We start from the raw sequence: 21,057 nt of genomic DNA, 5'->3' as shown, positions 1-21,057 counted from the left end.
AGAATGACGGAACTTTCTTACGTTATCGATTTTTTTATGTGTAAAAATCGAATTAAACATATATGTGAAAAAATGAATGAATATAAAAACAGCGCCTCATATTGTAAGGCATAAAAGTCGCACTGATTGAAAAAAATAGTATTTTGTCTTCTTAATGTCTATCTTGACGGGAAGTTTTAATTCTCTATACAATGTATCGCTCCAACATTTACTAAATAGAATCTTTTCCGCTAAGCCTGCCTATATTATATGTTTTTTTTTTGTCTAATATATAGTCTTTATATTTGGCAAAAAAATAAATAAAAAGCCTAATAATATAAGCAGGTTTTAGCGGACTATCTAAGTAGAATCTTGGCCCTGCAGGTAGGGCGTTAGAATTGTACCTGCTGCCCCTATTGCATGATCGTAAAAGGCGACTAAATTTAGGATCTTATCTTTTCTATTCTTCCTAACTGACTTTATCCTTCCTAATGCCTCCCTTGGCACCGCCTCACTTTTGGCCTTGAGTTGAGCGTTCGCCCCTGTGAGGAAGGCTCTGGGTTCTGTCCCCTGGCCGAGACACACCTAAGTCTGTAAAAGTGGTAGTTTCTGCTCCTGCTTAGCGCTCAGCAAAAAGGGAGTGGGACGACTGGTTCGCCCGTTGTCAGTATAATGTGACCGGGTGGGGTGTGTTGCTTGGTGTCTTCGGCGGCATGCTTCAGTGATATAGCACTATAAAAAGGGCAAAAGTTCCACTATACAAGAAGACACAACATGAATATACCGCAGTCTCCCGAAACACGCACCTCGCACAACATACACGCAACACACCGCATACATGGGGGGGGGGGGGGGGGGGGGGGGCGTCCTTACATGACCATAGCTGTTGATGGGACGTTAATTAATCAAACAAACAAACAAACAAAGTAGAATCTACTCTGTGTCACTATAATTTGCGAGGTGTCACTTTCGATATTTCATCTGTCGTCCTTTGACTTTGCGTGTCTTTCGTTTTAATCTTGAACAAGCCATCTTGTGTCTTAGAAGATTCATATTAACGCATAACGTATATTTCAGTATTATTAATTTTAGATAAATCATCTACGTAAACGTTTAGGTTATTTTAACTTTGATTTTAATTTACATTCAAGACTTTGACGGATCTACATAGATGTTTTAACTTTACAAGACAATGAATAACCCATACTAGGATTTTTATGTGCAAGCCCGGGCTTTTTTTAAAGAGCAAGCTACGCCCCTGCCCGCTGTATCTCCAGGACTGTTAAAGAAAAATCTCCGGGTTGGGGAAGTGTCAGGCTGATCATTCCCATGGAAGCGTGATTTTCCTTGACAGTTGTCATTCAAAATAAAACTCACGAAACACCATGCATATTCTAATCACAAAGCGTGCGCAATGTGACATTCTTATTTCAGATGACTTTGAAGAAACTGTGAACTCAAGACTTCTTCAATGCTATTCTCCCAAACATTCCGTAACTTTCGTGGGAATTTCTCAAGTTAAGTAATATTCATTAATTAAACTGGGTCCAAATACACATATGTAAACATAATCAGTAATCATCTAAAGTTGTATTAATTAACCTATATCTTTATATCTATCGTCAGCGGCGTAGCTAGGTCTGTATAGGCCTGCATGCCTGGGGGTGCAGGGGGCTATCGCCCCCTGCTCAGGGTCCAGGGGCAGCCCCGGTAGGGGGTATGGGGGGGGGCGAAGCCCCCCAGAAGCTGACGGGAAATTGTTTCAATGTAGTAACCATTTTACTTCTTTGGTAACTTTTAACGTACATGTATATACCAATGGTTAAATGGAAGTCACAATATTTAGGTGATAACCATGCAAAACTATATACATTGTATACATACTAGACTCCCGTGACAAGTGCTCGAACAAAAAACACGGATTTGGGTGTAAATATTAAATTAGTAAGTAATGGAAGAATTTTGAGTTATTTTAACTGATGAAAAACTTATGGAGAATATTTTAAACAAAATTATAATTAAGTTTACGTGTTGGTTTGTTTATGACAGCGAGTCAAAGACCACTGTCAAAATGGTGGAAATTGCGTAAGAAGGGACCAGTCCTCGACCACCTCAATAAAAAAAAATTGTATTAATGACCTATTTTTCTACTTATTCTGTTCTATTTCTAACAGTTACAACAACACAAATTATTTTCTAAATAAAAAATCTGTTCATATTCGACAAAAATAAAAGTCAACTATTTCGTGACACCAGAAATCACGGATTAACACGCGTTTTAAAGGGGCGGGAAGTGAACCAAAATTGATCAATTCACTTTTTCGTTACTAAGGTCAAGAACATGTTGCAATTGCTTTAGTTAAGTTGTTTTGCTATCATTTTTAAGATAATTATATGTTTTTAGAATATTTCTAACTTTTCATGCGATGTTGTTTATTTTGGCATTCGTAAGTGTTTCCCGATTCAAAATCCACAATTGCTTGAGGGATTTTGGTGAAGAAGTCTTCTTCTTCAGTTTAAGTCTAATATTGTCTTCGACAAAATTCAAACATATTTAACAACTTGGTAACCGGAAATATATAGACTATTCTAATAAATTTCCAGAATGGCCAATCTTCAAGTCTTTCAAATGTGCACAAAATTATGTTAGGCATACAGTTGGGCATATCATATGTATTTATACATAATTTATATTCTGCAGCGTCACGTGTATTCAAATGTTGTGTTTTTTCTGACTGTTCAAAAATGTAAGTCAGATTAATTTTTGCATGCTTGAGCATGCAAGCATGCACGGGCGCTACGCCACTGATAGTTGGTGGAAAAAACATGATGAATGACCTGTACCAAGTATTTATTGCAAATCATACACTATCTAATATTTATAGCTTTAGATGTTTTAAAAAGAAATAAGGATGATGCAAATAGCTATAGAACGTGTTTTGACTGAAGACCTTTATTTCACACTGAAAACTTTCTTTCAAATCGAAGGCAAAGCACTGTCTTCCGCAAGGATCCATCTTTGGACCTTTTTATTTTAACATGGCATATTTTACTTCAGTATGATCTTATAATTACGCGGCCGCCAAATAAAACATGTTCGTACTCATGAAAAAATACTTTCCTATATTTTTCCTTCGTTGGTGGGTGAATCACAGGTACTTGGCTTGCTGACAAAAATACACTCATATATATAAGTAAAAAAGAACCGTGTCCATGTGATGGTTTCCATATATATATATATAAACATTTCCTGAAGAACAGCGGCAGCTGGGAAAACGATCGCAGATTTGTTTTAGTTTTGTTATATATATATATATATATATATATATATATATGTATACATTTTTTTGTCAGCGAGTTAAAATACCTGTGGGTGAATCGGAGGTCTATGGCTATGGCTATGAATGGCTTCTCATAGGATATTACCTACCAGCGATTGTTTCCTTGGGAGTCCCATTTTTGTTGTGGTATATGTGACTAGTCGAAGATGTTCTGACGTGTGACCTTGAAATATGATAGGTGATGCTGAAGTCAGTGAGTGAGCTGGAGAGCATCCTCGATACTCCAGGGGTTCCGATCACCTACGATTTAGTGTAGAGATCGTAAGTGATCGGAACCCCTGCAGTATTGAGGATGACGAGAGGGTAGTAATGGTGTGGAATGAGCCAGAGATAGGGTGTCTGATGTATGATGTACATGTGTAAGGTATAGACTATTTTGAAAATATCATTGAAGTTGAATATACATCCTCGATACTCCAGTGGTTCCAGTTACTAACGATCTCTACAACCCTGGACTATCCCATAGTGAAATTGAAGGCAGCTCAGCGGAAAACATTTGACCAATCACAGGCCAGCAAATTTCCTTTGAAGACTACAGATCTAGAGAGAGCGACGCCTAACATCAAAGCCACACAGTCAACCACAGTGTACCGTTATACGGCTCTTTTGATGTACATCAAATGACTAAATTACCTGTTCTATTCTGTTGCCTCCAGTTTTACTATGAGATAGTCCAGGGGTGTAGAGATCGTAAGTGATCGGAACCCCTGGAGTATCAAGGATGTTGAACATCTATTTCTATACAAATGGCCATGCTAAGGCACGAATAAAATTATATTCTAATTACACCTACAATATTTATTTGGATTTTATACTGCCGCATATATATCAAAAGTCGTGTCGTAGAAATTTCCTGGATTGTTTGAGCTGTTCCGGGACATTAGTTGCTTTGAGGGGATTCGGCAGGGAGTAGCATTGCATCCACATTGTTTCAACCCTGACTACTGGTATACATGTACTTGTAAATGTGTTTAGATTTGAGATTTCGTCTCCAGGAAAGACCAGACACCATAACATATATTTCACAAAAGGGTAATAAAGTGATACTTTTTTTTCCTGTTTAGCGCTCAGCATAAATTGAGTCATCCTCGATACTATCAGGGGTTACTATCACTGACGTTATATCCACTAATGGACTATCTCATAGTAAAACTGGAGGCAACAAAAGACAGCTTGATCTTCAAAAGAATTGAATAACGTACATTGTGGTTGACCGTGTGCTTTTGAAGTTGGGTTTCACTCTCTCTGTAATCTCAAAAGGAAATATAAATATTTCTGCAGGCCTGTGATTTGCCGTTGTCCGTATAATGTGACCGTGTGGGAGGTGTTTTGTTCTGTATCTTTGATGGAATGCTTCAGTGAGATAGCACTTTAAACAGGAGTTCCACTGTTATAAAGAGATACAATAGAATGATACTGTAACAGAATGCATGTTTTGATATAAAAATAATCACTGCATCTGCCAGGGATCAAACTTGGGACCTCTGGATTACTAGTCTGACACTCAACCGAATGAGCTCAAGAGAAGTTCTCTCTAGCCGAGTGGTATATTGCGGTGAGTATTTACATTACCGCAGCCTTCCACATCATATAGACATTCACATCCCCAACAGTCATTGTACACAGGGATTCCGTCCTTAAATAACCTTAGCTGTATTGTTTGAGAGTAAATTATATAAGCACTCAACTGTAGAGTTATCAAATTACATGAGTTTGGTGAAATGTAGAATATATGTTTGATGACCACAATACTGAAGCTAGGAGTGTATATACATTTCTTTATCCACAGATAAATCAAACACATCAACTTCTCAATAGCTTTCTTTATTTACAAAAGTTGTGATTAAATTCGGATGGTATACAATGATTTGAAATTTACTGAATGAGATACTGTACATGCACAGTTTACAAATTTGATGATGTTCGTTTAATTACAATGACTAAAATTAACGAGTTACCAATGAAAAAACAATGATGAACTACAATGTATGACCTCCATCAGTTCGACAAAGTAATGACAAAGGGAAGTAACTCTGATAGGTCAGCATGTCGGACGATATGAGATTATACAACATGCAGATGATTTATGCCAAACTAGATCATACATATTACAACACTATTGATACATTGATATTTAGACTAGTCACATTCCCATTAATTAAATCTACATTTTCCTGTCTTTGCCAATTACAGAGTTATCTCCCTTGCAGGAAGGCATTGACTGAGAAAATTTTGATATATAAAGTACCTGTACTATAAATCTCTGAATGTGATGGTATAACTGTATGAGCAAAACTCAAATCAGTTTCTCGGAAAAATATGATTTTACACTCGCAAACACAAGATATACGTCGCAAACACAAGATATACGTCACAATCAATATAGCTACCTGCAAAGGCAGATAACTCTTCGATATTCAAAACAAATATATATCTCTAGTACTTACTGTAAATATATTTAAAATATGTACACTTACAATATATAAGCAATAGGCCAAAGTTTCACAATAAAATGGGTCCTTGGTAGGTGTAAACATACATATTTTAATAATATAATAATGTTTTTGAGCTTTTCTGGCTAGAAACGCTGTAATAAATTATGATTGTGCAAATGATATTTTCTGTTTATCATTAATTTTAAGCATGGTCATTATGGTGATTGTGAGTAACCTTGTACTAACTATCATGTTCGAGGTTGTGTTTGTTCTATAAATTGACAGCTCCAAAAAAAGAATGTGTACAGTACTCTATAGATGGTAGATCTTCCTTGTAACCATGGTTACACTGGAGAATTACGGACACCTGAGGGAAATGTCTTGACGACATACTTTAGACTTCAGTTACACATAAATATAAAATACAAGAATGAAATGTGTGCCCCAAAGCACAGTCTAGGGACTTCACAACTCATGATAAAATGCTAGGATATTTAATGGACATGATTGTATAAATATATATATATATATATATGATGGAGTTAGAATTTGTGCCAAACCCCTGTGTACTATTCAATACAAATTTATGTACAATGCATTTAAGACTTGCTTAAATGTGTTTTTAAAACACACAAGTATAAAAATGTGGACATTATACATATATATCCAACGAAGTATAGAAATATGTCTATGTATAATAATAAAGTATGAAGAACTAGATGTTAAAATTGTGATCAATGGCTAAGATAGCATGATGATGTTATTAACAATGATATTATAAAACTAATCATTTATCTTCTAAGTATACACAATGTCGACAATGTGGAGTTAAAAGTCTACAAATTAAATACCCAGTTCAAGGATCATGGAAAATCGTCTTTAGTTTTGACTTAGCCAACCACAGACAAACTCAGAATATGGTACCCATTATGCCATTTACCATTAGCTTATAGTTTTGACATAGCCAATCACAGACAAAGTTATGATTTACATTAATTTTGATTGGCCATTAGTTTTGAATTAGCCAATCATACACAAAGTTTGAATGAGTTACACCATTTTTGATTGGCTAATAGTTTCAACTTTAAACCCAATCAAAGACAAAGTTACAATGACTTGTATAATTTTTGATTGGCTAAGTTAAAATTTCAGTCTAAGATAGTTCCATAATTCTGGAGCCAGGAGTTATCAAAAATACAAATACATCAGTCAAAACTAAGTTTGATTGGTTAGTGAAACAGTGACACTTAATTGTTATATCATTGCTTATGATTTTTTTACCCAGAAAATTCAAGTACCAGTAGATTGTTCTCAATCCTTCAGTGTAATCTTTGCATCTTTTGACAGAAAATTGTATAACTGACACATACATCACAAGGATTCTATAAATTTGATATTCTTTCTACATCTAATTAATGATACATCTACACTGTATACAGATATTATTTCATTTCATATTTTGTTAATTCCATGAAAATAATGATTTTTTATTAACCTTATTCGAGGTGATGGAATGTGTAAAGAAATAATGTAGACCAAAATGAATAATTGACAGTTACAAAATATACAAGCTTAAATAAAACAAGAAAGTGGAGATTGTGATATATATCAAGGCTTCAATATGAAACAACCCTGATTGAATTGTAGATAAAAGCTAGACTAAGTATACATGATAATTAGTCATTTCAATGATCATAAGTCTTAAAACTTTTCGGAAAGCAATGCATGGAACTATTTTGAAGTAATTAGTATTAATATTTACAAAAGCAATGATAGAGATGTTTGTGTTAAATCATATTCTTTGAGTTTTTTCTTTTCGATATTACACTTCATGGATTGTCTGCTATGATCCGAATAAAACATGCCATCTGAAATGTCTCCCCTGATATACGAAGAATTTACCTTAAATGCATGATATTGTCAATACCTGCTATACAAAATATCCATGATAAAAAGTAAATCTAGATGGTGTCATTTTGTTTTGCATATTTCTTCCTTGATTAAGCACTTAAATGTGTTTGAAATCTTCCAAGTTAACAAAATTCATTTGAATTGAATTATCTCCCCTGAATCACTTAAAATGATACAGAATGGCAAGTCAGTAAAACCTGTGTATAATGGCCACTAAAGGGAAATAGCTTAATGTCCTTTATAGACAGGTTTCCTTTATACAGAGGTGAATTATGTCAGTCAAACCTGTCTATAAAGGACACTAAAGCTATAGTAAACTGACCTTTATAGACAGGTATCTTTTATACACAAGGTCTATTATTATTGTTATAGTAAATTGTACTAAATAGCGTTGATGATGTTTAGTCCTTATAGACAAGTGTCTGTTATGTAGAGGTGTCATTTATATAGAGGTGTTCTTTATAGAAGGTTTCACTGTACATCTGAAACAGTAGCCAAGACTTCATGTAAAACAGAAAACCTGTGATGTGTGTGTTTCAGGGGGGGGGGGGATGATAAAAAAATATGCCATCTGATTGAGATCTTGCTGTACATAATATACATACCAGTATATTAATATTTGTATGCAGGATGATAATGCATACATGTAAAGTATACTTATACAGTGTATGACTGTATGTATTGCAGTTTCAATATGAAAATCACATAAACATTGCATTCGTGCTCAAATCATGAGGAAAATATTTTACAATGTAATTCATCTTATTATAGTGTTCATATTATGAAACAATTGATTTCTTTTGTGAATCTCATTTAGCAAAATGCAGTCATGCTCAAATCCTGAGAAAAACGTTTTACAAAGTATGTCATCTCGTTGTGGTGTTCGTATCATGAAACAGTTTCACTTTGAACATTGCAGAATCATCATGATAATCCAAGCAACATAGAATTTCATAACAAATAAAAAAAATTCTTACATAAATAAGTTTTATAGCAATTTACCAATTAATCAAGAGTCAAATAATCTTAACCATTTTTTTTTCATCTCAATTAATATTAAAAATTGACTGAAAAAATAATTTTATCAAAATAAGAATAATATACATTGTCTCTGAAAATACACATTATTCTCTACCTGTAACTACACATAAAAGGAATAATGGTACGATCCCTTTTCAATAAGAAAGGGAAATTATCTCAACATATTGGATATTTAAGAAAAAAAAAAAGTTACTTTAAAGCTTTTATCTTAATTAACAGTGATATTTATATTTTTTATCACTCAAATTCATTCTTTAATTATACATTGCATTCATAACTAAAGCAATACCCCAACTATCTATGGCACAAATGTACATATAAGTTTTCCAATATCAGTAGATGACGATTTTTATCATCTTTCTTTTCGCAGATAAATATTCAATAAGTAGATTGTTTTATTTTTGTTCAACAACTTGATACAATATTCTATTCATGCAGCATGCACAAAAACTAAGACAATACACTTTAGTTTAAAAATGGCTTCCTTTGATAAAACTAAATTAACCTAAACAATAAACTAGAAATAAATCAGATTTAAATACAAATGTATTCGCAAATATTTGAAATTGTTTCAACTTTCAAGATGATCTGATAAGCACTCCAGATCTGCACTTAATGAGCTAGTAGTAGATTTCTTCAATCTCATAAACATTAACCATAACGGGAAATAATTAACGACCTTCTTGCACGATAAACTTTAAATTTTAATGTGCTGCCACCTGAAGTAAATATTAGAGATAATATTGGTCACAAACCTCCTATATCAAAAACTATAGTTAGTGATTTGGAAGCCATCTATATAATCAGGCTATCGTCAAATATAGGTGGATTGTGTCTAGAGGTATACATACAGTAGAAATGGAAGGAAACCAAGAACAGGTATGAACAAAGTTATAAGCCCATGAACATCGAAATGGTCTATTGCAGAAAGTCAGGGTAATTATTCTGTATTTGCATATTGCAGAGTTATCTGCTCTTGCAGGTAGGTATTGATTATAACGTCAAGTGTTTTGCAAATGTAACGTCATACTTTTCGGAGAAAACGATGTGAATTGTACTCACAAAATAATGAAGTAACAATCAATACCTAACCGCAAGGGAGACAACTCTGTAATATGCAAAGACGGAATATATGATGGTGGAGAAGTCAAGCACTTAATTTACAGGTACAGGTATTTAACCCTAAAATTTGTTCATACTTCACTTGGGTTAACCTATGGTAGCTGTATCTTACACAGGCGACCGAGTGTAAGGGACAGCTCATACATGTACTGGATATAACATCAATATATATATATATATATATATGTGTGGCGCAAGTTTGAGTAAGGCTGCCTTAACCTTCACACTTATAACTTATTCTCTATACAGGGTAGGATACACTACAAAACTATACAAGGATGGACATTAAAGAATAGGAATCATACAACACTTTCATTGTTTTGACTGTCTGTGATTTCCTTCAACACTTCCCAGGAGGATTTTTTAGGTAGAAGGTTGGTTGTGTCTTTGTGTACCACAGGAAGTCCAGTATCACTGCCTGACTGGGAGAAAGATTGATCATGGGAATGCGGTCCGGACGACGGAGGACCAGACATCGAGTCCATGTTTATAGCATCCATGTACGACGGTGGCACACGCGGCATTGTATCAGCCTGTGGCACTGCTTGGTTAGGAAATGCCACGTTTGAGTAGGCCTGGTTCACCAGCCCTGGGGGCTGTGGCTGGACTACAGGTATGCCAGGGTGACCTACATGTGAGGGAAGATTGTATGTGAATACTGAACTAGCAAGAGATCCTGTTTCTGTCATGGCAGCTTGTTTCTGCTGGTTGTCGCCATCGGTCATCTCCATTAACATGTCCCAGTTTGACCTGCGAGGTTTGCCAGGAACATGGGAAGACTGGCTGACATTTCGTGGCTGTGGCTGGCCTGGTTGTTGAATGATTTGTCCTGGGTGTTGGACAAATTGTCCTGGCTGTGGATATCCTGGTTGTTGAATGATTTGTCCTGGGTGTTGGACAAATTGTCCTGGCTGTTGATGTCCTGGTTGGTGCACAATTTGTCCTGTTTGTGGATGGCCTGCTTGATGATTGATTTGTCCTGGTTGCGGTGCCATTATATAGCCAGTTTGTGGATTGACACTGTATGGCATAGTGACACCTGGGTACCCAGCAGTATAGCCCTGCACTGGAACACCCTGCCCTGGGTATCCTCCAGGGGCCATCGGTTGTCCAGGGGCCAGCGGTTGAGCCTCTGCTCCATGAGGCATGTTATATTGGAGGTAGGGTTGGCCAGGAACCTGTGCAGAAGCCTGTTGCTCTTGTGGTGTGGCAGGTCGATCAGCATGGGACAAATCCTCCCTAGATTTTGCTCGCTTCTTCTTCTTTTTCTTCTTCTTACCATCCTCTGAATCCTCTGCCGCAGCGACAGCACTAACTGAGTTTGTGGACTTACGGGGTTTGGGCTTTGGTTTAGGTTTCGGTTTCTCCAGGTTATCTTCAGTTTCCGTTTCAGCCTTCTCTGACTTCTTCAGAGCCTTATTGGTCTGAGTGCCAACAGCTGACATTGACTTGGATCTTTTCTTTTTCTTAACCACTCGTTTAGGCTGCATGACGACCGAATGTTCATGGCCGGTCTGTGTGGCAGTCTCTCGCAGTGTCTGCGTTGATCGTTCCTTCGTTTCTCGTCCAAGTTCACCCATAGACCGAAACACTCTTTCTCTTTCATGACGACTGATTGGTCTCTCATAACCGCCATCAGTCTCATCATCATAATCCTGAGAATATGAACGAGAGTGTCGTCCAATTTCCATGTCGTCGCGCACATAATTTGTTGAGGCTACAGATTCTGCGTAAGATCCTTTCCTGCCACGCCTCCGGTAGAGAGACGAACGGGATGCATAGAGAGACTGACGAGAGGCTGACCGCGTGAGAGCTGCAGAAAACAAAATAAAGAAATGACATCAACAGCAGGGTACAGACTTAATATCAGGTTTGTAGATGCACGGTTATAACGAACCTCTGGGGACCAATGATATCACTTAGTTATAAGCATGGCTCATTTTACATACTAAAGACAGCTTACTGGAAATTTGATGTATGCATGTTTGCTATATATGTGTTTTACTGTATTAATTGACAATGAAATATTTACGGCAGATTCCAGAACAATGTACGAGTGGCTCTGATTTCTCGAAACAAAAGGTACGAACTTTTAACAAAACTTAAGTTACTTTCTTATTTAAAGATTGTTTTACTTATGGGTAACCCTTTTTACAGTTATATTTAGAAATCACGGTTAGGATCAATCTTGAAACTGCCTTATGGCTGAATTGTCACTTTTAGTAGTTTTTGGTCTTACAATATGTATATACATACTGATATTCTGTGTTTTGCATATTACAGACTTATCTGCCCTTGTAGGTATAGATATTTATTGTGACGTCATATGTTTACAAGCGTAACGTCAGAGAAAACAACGTGAATTACGCTCATAAAATAATAACCTCACAATGGATACCTACCCGCAAGGGAGCTAACTCTGTAATATTAAAAAATGGAACACTTACGAGGCAGTGACTCCAAGTCACACATGCTGGTCGGTGTTCCTGGTCTCGAGTCCTCATATTCTCCGTCACTTCTACCTTCACTTTTTCTCCTACGATGACCAAACCCATCGCTGCGGTTACCAAGGCGTGGCGATTTCTGGGCCCGTTTACTAGCCCTTGCTGTGTTTTTCTGAAAGTTCCCAGATGTGGGTTCATAGTCCTCCAGCTTCATGTCCTTTTTGTTCCCCTTTTTCTTGTTTTTATCTGGTTTTAGGGAATGTTTAGTATTAGCTTTAGTATCTGGCCTACTGGCAGTTGTCTCTGTAGAGGAGGGACCACTCTCCTCTCTCATCGCACTAGCGTTAGCCATCTGATTAAACTCCTCTTCCGAAGAGGAAGCTGTCCGATATGCCCTACGAATACTGGCATGATTTCGCCTCTTATTTGTGGGAGATTTGTTAACAGGAACAATAGGAAGTGGAGGGGCAGAGTCACGAGAGACCCCGGATGAATTGACGGATGATGTTGACGAAATCCTTTTTTCTCTTTCGTCGGCGTCCCTGTTGTTAGATGATTTTGATGCTTTAAATTTCGGATTAGTTGATAATGCTGATAAAAATGGCGATTTAGGAGGTCTTTTCATATCTTCTGTTTTATCATAAGTGTCATCATCATCTTGAAAATGGTTCTGAATTCCATTGTCCTCCGGCTTTGTACTGGAGTGGAAGTTTAGAGTCTTAGCACGCGGGCTGCTCGAGCCATTGTTCTCCGATAGTAACTTTGTTTTTGCCCTCGGTGAGGACTCATGTGTGTAGCCATTTTGTACGGCATCATTTGTAAACCCTACGGATGTTGCTGGTCTCCCTTGCTGATCCAATGGCTTTTTTGTCTGGTTAGCCTTATACAGGATTTTAGCCTTCTGAGCACGTCGGTGACAGCACACTGCCAAGATGGCCACCACAAGCAGCATGATGAAGACACCAGACACAATCCCCACGATAAGGCCAACCTCTGATGGATTGGAGTTGTCCCCAGGTATAATCGGTACAGCTGAAAGTATCAAAAGTTATAACGGTTCTGTTAAAATATGATTCTGTTAAAGTGTCAGTGTTCTGTTAAAATGTCATGATTTTGTTAAAATGTCAGGGTTTTCTTAAAGTGCCAGGGTTCTGTAAAATATCAAAGTTAAACTCTGTAACAGGAGATCTATTCTGTCTTTGCATATTACAGGGTTACCTCCCTTGTGAAAAAAGTATGATATCAATGTTAAGCTTGCAAACACATGACCTCACAATCAATGCCTACCTGCAAGGGCAGATAACTCTGTAATATGCAAATAACAGAACTGGGATCTTAATATCCACATCTGATAATGATCTGATAGATCTTTCCACTGCTTTATCCTTAACTTCCTTCTTCTAGTAAAACATGATGGCATATGATTAAGAAACAATAAATCGACAAACATTTTTCAAAATTCAATATGGCTGTGTATCTGCCATTAGGCACATGCTACTTAAGTCCTATGGGAACCAGGATTTAATAATTTTGTACAATTCTGTCCTTTCTGAGAAATGGCGACAACAAACTTAAATTATTAAAATCCAAAATGGCTACTAATAATACATTAGACCAATTATGGCTTGAATAGTAGGCATAAAATTCCAGTGATCTCGTCTGTGCTTTCTGAGAACAAATAGCGATAACAAACTTTAATTGTTAAAATCCAAGATGGCTAATTAGCTGTCATCCATTTTGTTTTCAGGTTGGTCCAAAAATGTATTAGGCACCTCTCAAACTGGTAAGAAGAGCCACAAAAGAAAATTGACTGAATGGATATTTCCAAAAATTAAAATCTGTGGAGTTTCCTTACGTTTGGTACTGGTGAGCAGAAACTGGAACTTGTAGGAAGAGACCTGGGGTCCTCGTAAAAAGTTAACAGTAATCTGCCGCATATTGGTGTAGATCTTCCCTGGGTTTCTGGTGCCACATCGAAATGTCTCCTACAACACAAAGAGTCACTTTCGTATCCAAAGAAACCAGATATAAAATCATTTTACCAAGGATCAACCTAGGCTTTTAAGAAACTAATTTTTTTTAAATTGGGAAAACGTTGGACGACAATTTGGGGAATTGGACTATTCTTATTTTGGGGAAAAAAACAACATGACAATAGGAAAATTCTAGCCAAAATCTCATTGGAAAGGGGTTGAATATCTACTCCTGAGAGACCCTAGATTAAACTCTGCTAATACAGGGGTTTCGAGATCCCAAAACGACGTGGGTAAAATATTATTTACCGTCGATTAGTCCCATCTTCCGTTAATTATGACGTCATCATTTGACGTGATTCTTGTGACGTCATAACCACCGGGAGGTGGGATTAATCGATGATAAACAGTATTTTACCCACGTCTTTTCAGGATCACGAAACCCCTGTATTAAATCTGTCCCAATATGGCATGTATTATGTTATCAGTGTTTTTGTAAATGATATTTTCTATGTCAAAAATTGTGACATTATTCAAATCAATGACATTGCAATCTTGTTTTAAAACTTTTAGCAGATATAACTTAAAGACATGACAGCATGTATACATACTACGTCTGAGCCGTAGATAAAATTCAACGTAATGGAACAGTCGATGAGATTCAGAATGGTAATGTCGATGGTGAGGATGTGTTCGGGGTTGGTCGCCCGGAAAACAATGCTACATGGGTTCGGTACCGCTGTGCTGGTAAGAACGCCTCCATTTACAACTACGGGGGCTCCCTCTGGCACATCCAAGAAACCAGCATAATCACACTTCTCCATATCATCTACAATAAAGATTGGAAATATGATTTACTCTTTCACCCCTATGTAACTTTAGTAGACTCTTCCATGCATTGATCTGGATGTGTCCACATTACAGTCTACACGTAATAATGGTAAAAGTGGTATTGAAATACATGTATACAATTATCCTCTTATTGTGTACCGGAGAAGTGTATTTGTTTTGTTGTGTTAATTCAATATTTCATGCCCTTAATTTTGATAATCTGTTTAATTCCATTTCTCGATCGAGAACCAGTATTAATACACATATTTGATCATGTTGTACAATCCTATATAATGACACCAGATGGTATTCAGCAAAACAAGACAATCATAAATATACTATTTTGGACAATTCTGATGTATACGTACGTCCCGTATAGCCTGGTGGACAAAACGTTTTTGATTGGCTGTGAACTTACATATGACTTGTCCAATCCTGATCCCTCTCTATTCTGGCACAATTGTATGGCATTTTCCTTCTAAACATACTTAATTAAATACTGTTTAATTAAGAGACCTGGCTAAACCAAATATGCTTACATATCCGATTTGGACACTCAGTTACACTGTATTTGCCCAAGTGTACTTACATGTGGCAGCGTATGTGCCCTCCAACAGCAGGAGGGCACAAACACACACCAGGATTCTATCCCACCCCATCAGGTGATATCAGGTAGAGTCATTCTGCTTCTTACTCTATAACTGTAAATAGAAACAGAAATGCATGTATATTTTAAAATTACCTGTGTGAATTTAATATCCTAACTGACAAATCAATGATTTCGTTACTAATTTAGGGGTCTAGCCTGTATATACCTTTTTTAATTGAGAAAACTCTTGGAAAAACTAAATTTTTTCTATCTAGAAATACACATGTGTACAATCAAACTTGCCTTAGCGACCACCTCTGTATAAAGATATGTTTAATAAGATAACTGCCTTACCACGACCACTGCCCCACCTGTTTAATAAGACCACTGCCCCACCTGTTTAATAAGACCACTGCCCCACCTGTTTAATAAGACCACTGTCCCGTCTGTTTAATAAGACCACTACCCCGTCTGTTTAATAAGACCACTACCCCAACTGTTTAATAAGACCACTGCCCCAACTGTTTAATAAGACCACTGCCCCACACCTGTTTAATAAGACCACTGCCCCGTCTGTTTAATAAGACCACTGCCCGTCTGTTTAATAAGACCACTACCCCACCTGTTTAATAAGACCACTACCCCACCTGTTTAATAAGACCACTACCCAAAACTGTTTAATAAGACCACTGCCCCACCTGTTTAATAAGACCACTGCCCCGTCTGTTTAATAAGACCACTACCCCACCTGTGTTTAATAAGACCACTGCCCCACCTGTTTAATAAGACCACTGCCCCGTCTGTTTAATAAGACCACTGCCCCGTCTGTTTAATAAGACCACTGCCCCGTCTGTTTAATAAGACCACTGCCCCAACTGTTTAATAAGACCACTGCCCCGTCTGTTTAATAAGACCACTGCCCCACCTGTTTAATAAGACCACTGCCCCAACTGTCCCCCACTGTTTAATAAGACCACTGCCCCAGCTGTTTAATAAGACCACTACCCCACTGTTTAATAAGACCACTGCCCCGTCTGTTTAATAAGACCACTGCCCCCCTGTTTAATAAGACCACTGCCCACTGCCCCAACTGTTTAATAAGACCACTGCCCCACCCACTGTTTAATAAGACCACTACCCCACCTGTTTAATAAGACCACTGCCCCACTGTCTGTTTAATAAGACCACTGCCCCGTCTGTTTAATAAGACCACTGCCCCACTTGTTTAATAAGACCACTACCCCACCTGTTTAATAAGACCACTGCCCCATCTGTTTAATAAGACCACTGCCCCAACTGTTGTTTAATAAGACCACCTACCCTCCAACTGTTTAATAAGCCCACAATGCTACCCCACCTGTTTAATAAGACCACTGCCCCGTCTGTTTAATAAGACCACTATAGCCCCGTCCTGTTTAATAAGACCACTGGCCCCGTCTGTTTAATTAAGGGACCACTACCCCGTCTATGTTTAATAAAGACCCACTTACCCACCGTCTGTTTAATAAGACCACTAACCCCGTCTCTGTTTAATAAGATGCCAACTGCCCCCGTCTGCGTTAATAAGACCACTGCCCCCATAACTGTCCCCAATTTTAATAAGACCACTGCCCCCGTCTGTTTAATTAAGACCACTACCCCACCTGTTTAATAAGACCACTACCCCACGTTCATGTTTAATTAAGACCACTGCCCTAGTGTGTTTAATAAGACCACTTCCCCAATCTGTTTAATAAGACCACTACACCGTCTGTTTAATAAGACCACTGCCCCGTCTGTTTAATAAGACCACTGCCCCGTCTGTTTAATAAGACCACTGCCCCATACTGTTTAATAAGACCACTGCCCCACCTGTTTAATAAGACCACTACCCCAACCTGTTTAATAAGACCACTGCCCCGTCTGTTTAATAAGACCACTGCCCCTGTCTGTTTAATAAGACCACTACCCCACCTGTTTAATAAGACCACTGCCCCAACTGTTTAATAAGGACCACTGCCCCACCTGTTTTAATAAGACACACTTACCCCGTCTGTTTAATAAGACCACTGCCCCGTCTGTTTAATAAGACCACTACCCCCTGTTTAATAAGACCACTGACCCACCTGTTTTATAAGACCACTACCCCGTCTGTTTAATAAGACCACTGCCCCGTCTGTTTAATAAGACCTCTGCTACCCGTCATGTTTAATAAGACCACTACCACCCAATACTGTTTAATAAGACCACTACCCCGTCTGTTTAATAAGACCACTGCCCCCGCTGTTTAATAAGGACCCCCCACCTGTTTAATAAAGACCACTAACCCCAACTGTTTAATAATAGACCACTACCCACACCTGTTTAATATATGACCCACTACCCCCTGTCTGTTTAATAAGACCACTGCCCCACCTGTGTTAATAAGACCACTACCCCCAGTCCTGTTTAATAAGAACACATATGCCCTGGTCCTGTTTTAATAAGACCACTGCCCCACCTTGTTTAATAAGACCACTACCCCACCTGTTTAATAAGACCTACTGTCCCCTGCTGTAATTAATAAGACCACTGCCCCACCTGTTTAATAAGACCACTGCCCCCATACTGTTTTAATAATAACACTACCCCCACCTGTTTAATAAGACCACTGCCCGGTCTGTCTTAATATAAGAACACTACCCCACCTTGTTTAATAAGAAACCACACACCTGCCCTACCTGTTTAATAATGGACACTATACCCCACCCTGTTTAATACGACCACTGCCACCATACTGTTTAATAAGACCACTGACCCCCTGTTAAAAACCACTGCCCCGTCTGTTTAATATGACCACTGCCCCGTCTGTTTAATTAAGACCACTCGCCCCCACCTGTTTAATAATAAGATCACTAGCACTACCCCGTCCTGTTATAATAAGACCACTGCCCTGTCTGTTTAATAAGAAATGGCCAGTTTTTAATAAGAACCACTGCTGACCACACTGTTTAATAAGACCACTGCCCCAACTGTTTAATAAGATTTGGCCACTTGCCCAACGTCTGTTTAATAAAGACCACAAACCATGTTTAATAAGACCACTGCCCCACCTGTTTAAAATAAGACCACTACACCCCACCTGTTTTATAATAAGACCAACTGCCCCACCTTGTTTAATAAGACCACAACCCCAACTGTTTAATAAGACCACTACCCCACCATGTCTGATTAATAAGACCACTGCCCCGTCTGTTTAATAAGACCACTGCCCCGTCTGTTTAAAAAGACCACTGCCCCACTGTAATAAGACCACTGCCCCGTCTGTATTAATAAACCACTGTCCCCAAACTGTTTAATAAGACCCACTGCCCCCAACCTGTTTAATAAGAACCACTGCCACCGTCTGTTTAATATGAACCCCTGCCCCACCTGTTTAATAAACCACTGCCCCCAACTGTTTACATAAGACCACTGCCCCGTCATTATAATAAGACCACTGCCGTACTGGTTTAATATAGACCACTAGCCCCGTACTGTTTAATAAGACCACTGCCCCCCTTCTGATTATAATAAGACCACATGCCCCACACCTGATATTAATAAGACCACTGCCCCCGTGTTGTTTAATAAACCACTGCCCCGAATCTATTGTAATAAGACACACTAGCCTCGCCGCCTGTTTAATAATACCACATGCCCCGTCTGTTTAATAAGACCACTGCCCCGTCTGTTTAATAAGACCACTACCCCACCTGTTTAATAAGACCACTGCCCCACCTGTTTAATAAGACCACTGCCCCGTCTGTTTAATAAGACCACTACCCCACCTGTTTAATAAGACCACTGCCCCAACTGTTTAATAAGACCACTGCCCCACCTGTTTAATAAGACCACTGCCCCAACTGTTTAATAAGACCACTACCCCACTGTTTAATAAGACCACTGACCAACCTGTTTTATTATAAGACCACATACCCCACCTGTTTAATAAGACCACTGCCCCAACTGTTTAATATTAGACCACTGCCTCCACCTGTTTAATAAGACCACTAACTGTTTAATATAGACCCACCTGTTTAATAAGACCACTGCCCCAACTGTTTAATAAGACCACTACCCCACCTGTTTAATAAGACCACTGCCCCGTCTGTTTAATAAGACCACTACCCCACCTGTTTAATAAGACCACTGCCCCACCTGTTTAATAAGACCACTGCCCCGCCTGTTTATTCTATGAGACCACTGCCCCACCTGTCTTAATAAGACCACTACCCCACCGTCTGTTTAATAAGACCACTGCCCCCAACCTGTCTGAAACCACTTGTTTAATAAACACTGTGCCCACCTGTTTTAATAAGACCACTACCCCACAACTGTTTAATAAGACCACTACCCCAATGTTTTAATAAGACCACTGTTTACCACGTAAATAAGACCACTGCCACCCCCCCATCTGTTTAATAAGACCACATGCCCTACCTTTTAATAAGACCACTGCCCCAACTGTTTAATAAGACCACTGCCCCAAACCTGTTTAATAAGACCACCCCGCACGTGTTTAATAAGACCACTGCCCCCATACTGTTTAATAAAGACCACTACCCACCCTGTTTAATAAGACCACTGCCCCACTGTTTACACCCCCACGTCTGTTTAATAAGACCACTACCCCTGTTTTTATAAGACCCACTGCCCTGTTTAATAAGACCACCCCCAGTCCTGTTTAATAAGACCACTGCCCCAACCCGACCACTGCCCCTCCTGTTTAATAAGACCGCATACCCACCTGTTAATAAGACCACTACCCCACCATGTTTAAATAAGACCACTGCCCCACTCTGTTTAAATAAGAGGCCATGCCCCACCTGTTTAATAAGACCACCCCCACCTGTTTAATAAAACACTCCCCACCTGTTTAACTAAGACCACTGCCCCACCTGTTTAATAAGACCACTGCCCCACTGTGTTTAATAAGACCACTGCCCCACCTGTTTTATATAGACCGCACTAAGACCACTGCCCCAACTGTTTAATAAGACCACCTGCCTACCACTTGTTTTAATAAAGACCACTACCCCATCTGTTTAATAAGACCACTAGCCCCACTGTTTATCTAAGAATAAGACACTTCCCACGCTGTTTAATAAGACCACTGCCCCACCTGTTTAATAAGACCACTGCCCTGTCTGTTTAATAAGACCACTTTCCCACTTGTCCTTGAACTGGTCTTTATAGACAGGTTTGTCCCCTAATGTTTAGATATATATACCAACCTGGTTTTAATTAAGACCACTTTTTTAATTGACTAAACTCTTTCTTGTATTTACACACTGAAATAAGACACCACTGAGAAAATCCACAGCAAACAATTTCTAGGGATGGATAGACCTTTTATCTACCCCACCTAAATGTATGATTATTATATCATAA

General features: G+C 38.4%; 1 protein-coding gene across 1 annotated transcript; it reads right to left on the bottom strand.

Moving 5' to 3' along the window:
* Positions 1-5,128: 5,128 nt before the first annotated feature.
* LOC138335565 (nucleolar and coiled-body phosphoprotein 1-like) lies at positions 5,129-15,787 on the bottom strand. The gene is made up of 5 exons (XM_069284723.1): positions 15,667-15,787; positions 14,858-15,075; positions 14,129-14,258; positions 12,277-13,305; positions 5,129-11,642 (listed from the first exon to the last, which is right to left on the bottom strand). Exons 1-5 carry the CDS (start codon positions 15,734-15,736, stop codon positions 10,129-10,131), a joined length of 2,961 nt encoding a protein of 986 aa, XP_069140824.1. The 5' UTR covers positions 15,737-15,787; the 3' UTR covers positions 5,129-10,128.
* Positions 15,788-21,057: the final 5,270 nt, after the last annotated feature.

This window comes from Argopecten irradians, chromosome 11 (genome assembly GCF_041381155.1).
Source record: "Argopecten irradians isolate NY chromosome 11, Ai_NY, whole genome shotgun sequence".
NCBI classification, from domain to species: domain Eukaryota; kingdom Metazoa; phylum Mollusca; class Bivalvia; order Pectinida; family Pectinidae; genus Argopecten; species Argopecten irradians.
The sequence above is the reverse complement of the archived record's forward strand: the minus strand, read 5'-3'. Positions and strand labels throughout refer to the sequence as shown.

Excerpts from the sequence above, each read along its gene's own strand:
- LOC138335565 (XM_069284723.1), bottom strand. The coding sequence starts at position 15,736 with ATGGGGTGGGATAGAATCCTGGTGTGTGTTTGTGCCCTCCTGCTGTTG. Across the intron at positions 13,306-14,128 it reads TCTGCTCACCAGTACCAAAC|CTGTACCGATTATACCTGGG; the intron begins GTAAGGAAACTC and ends TGATACTTTCAG. Across the intron at positions 11,643-12,276 it reads TGACTTGGAGTCACTGCCTC|CTCTCACGCGGTCAGCCTCT; the intron begins GTAAGTGTTCCA and ends TGTTTTCTGCAG.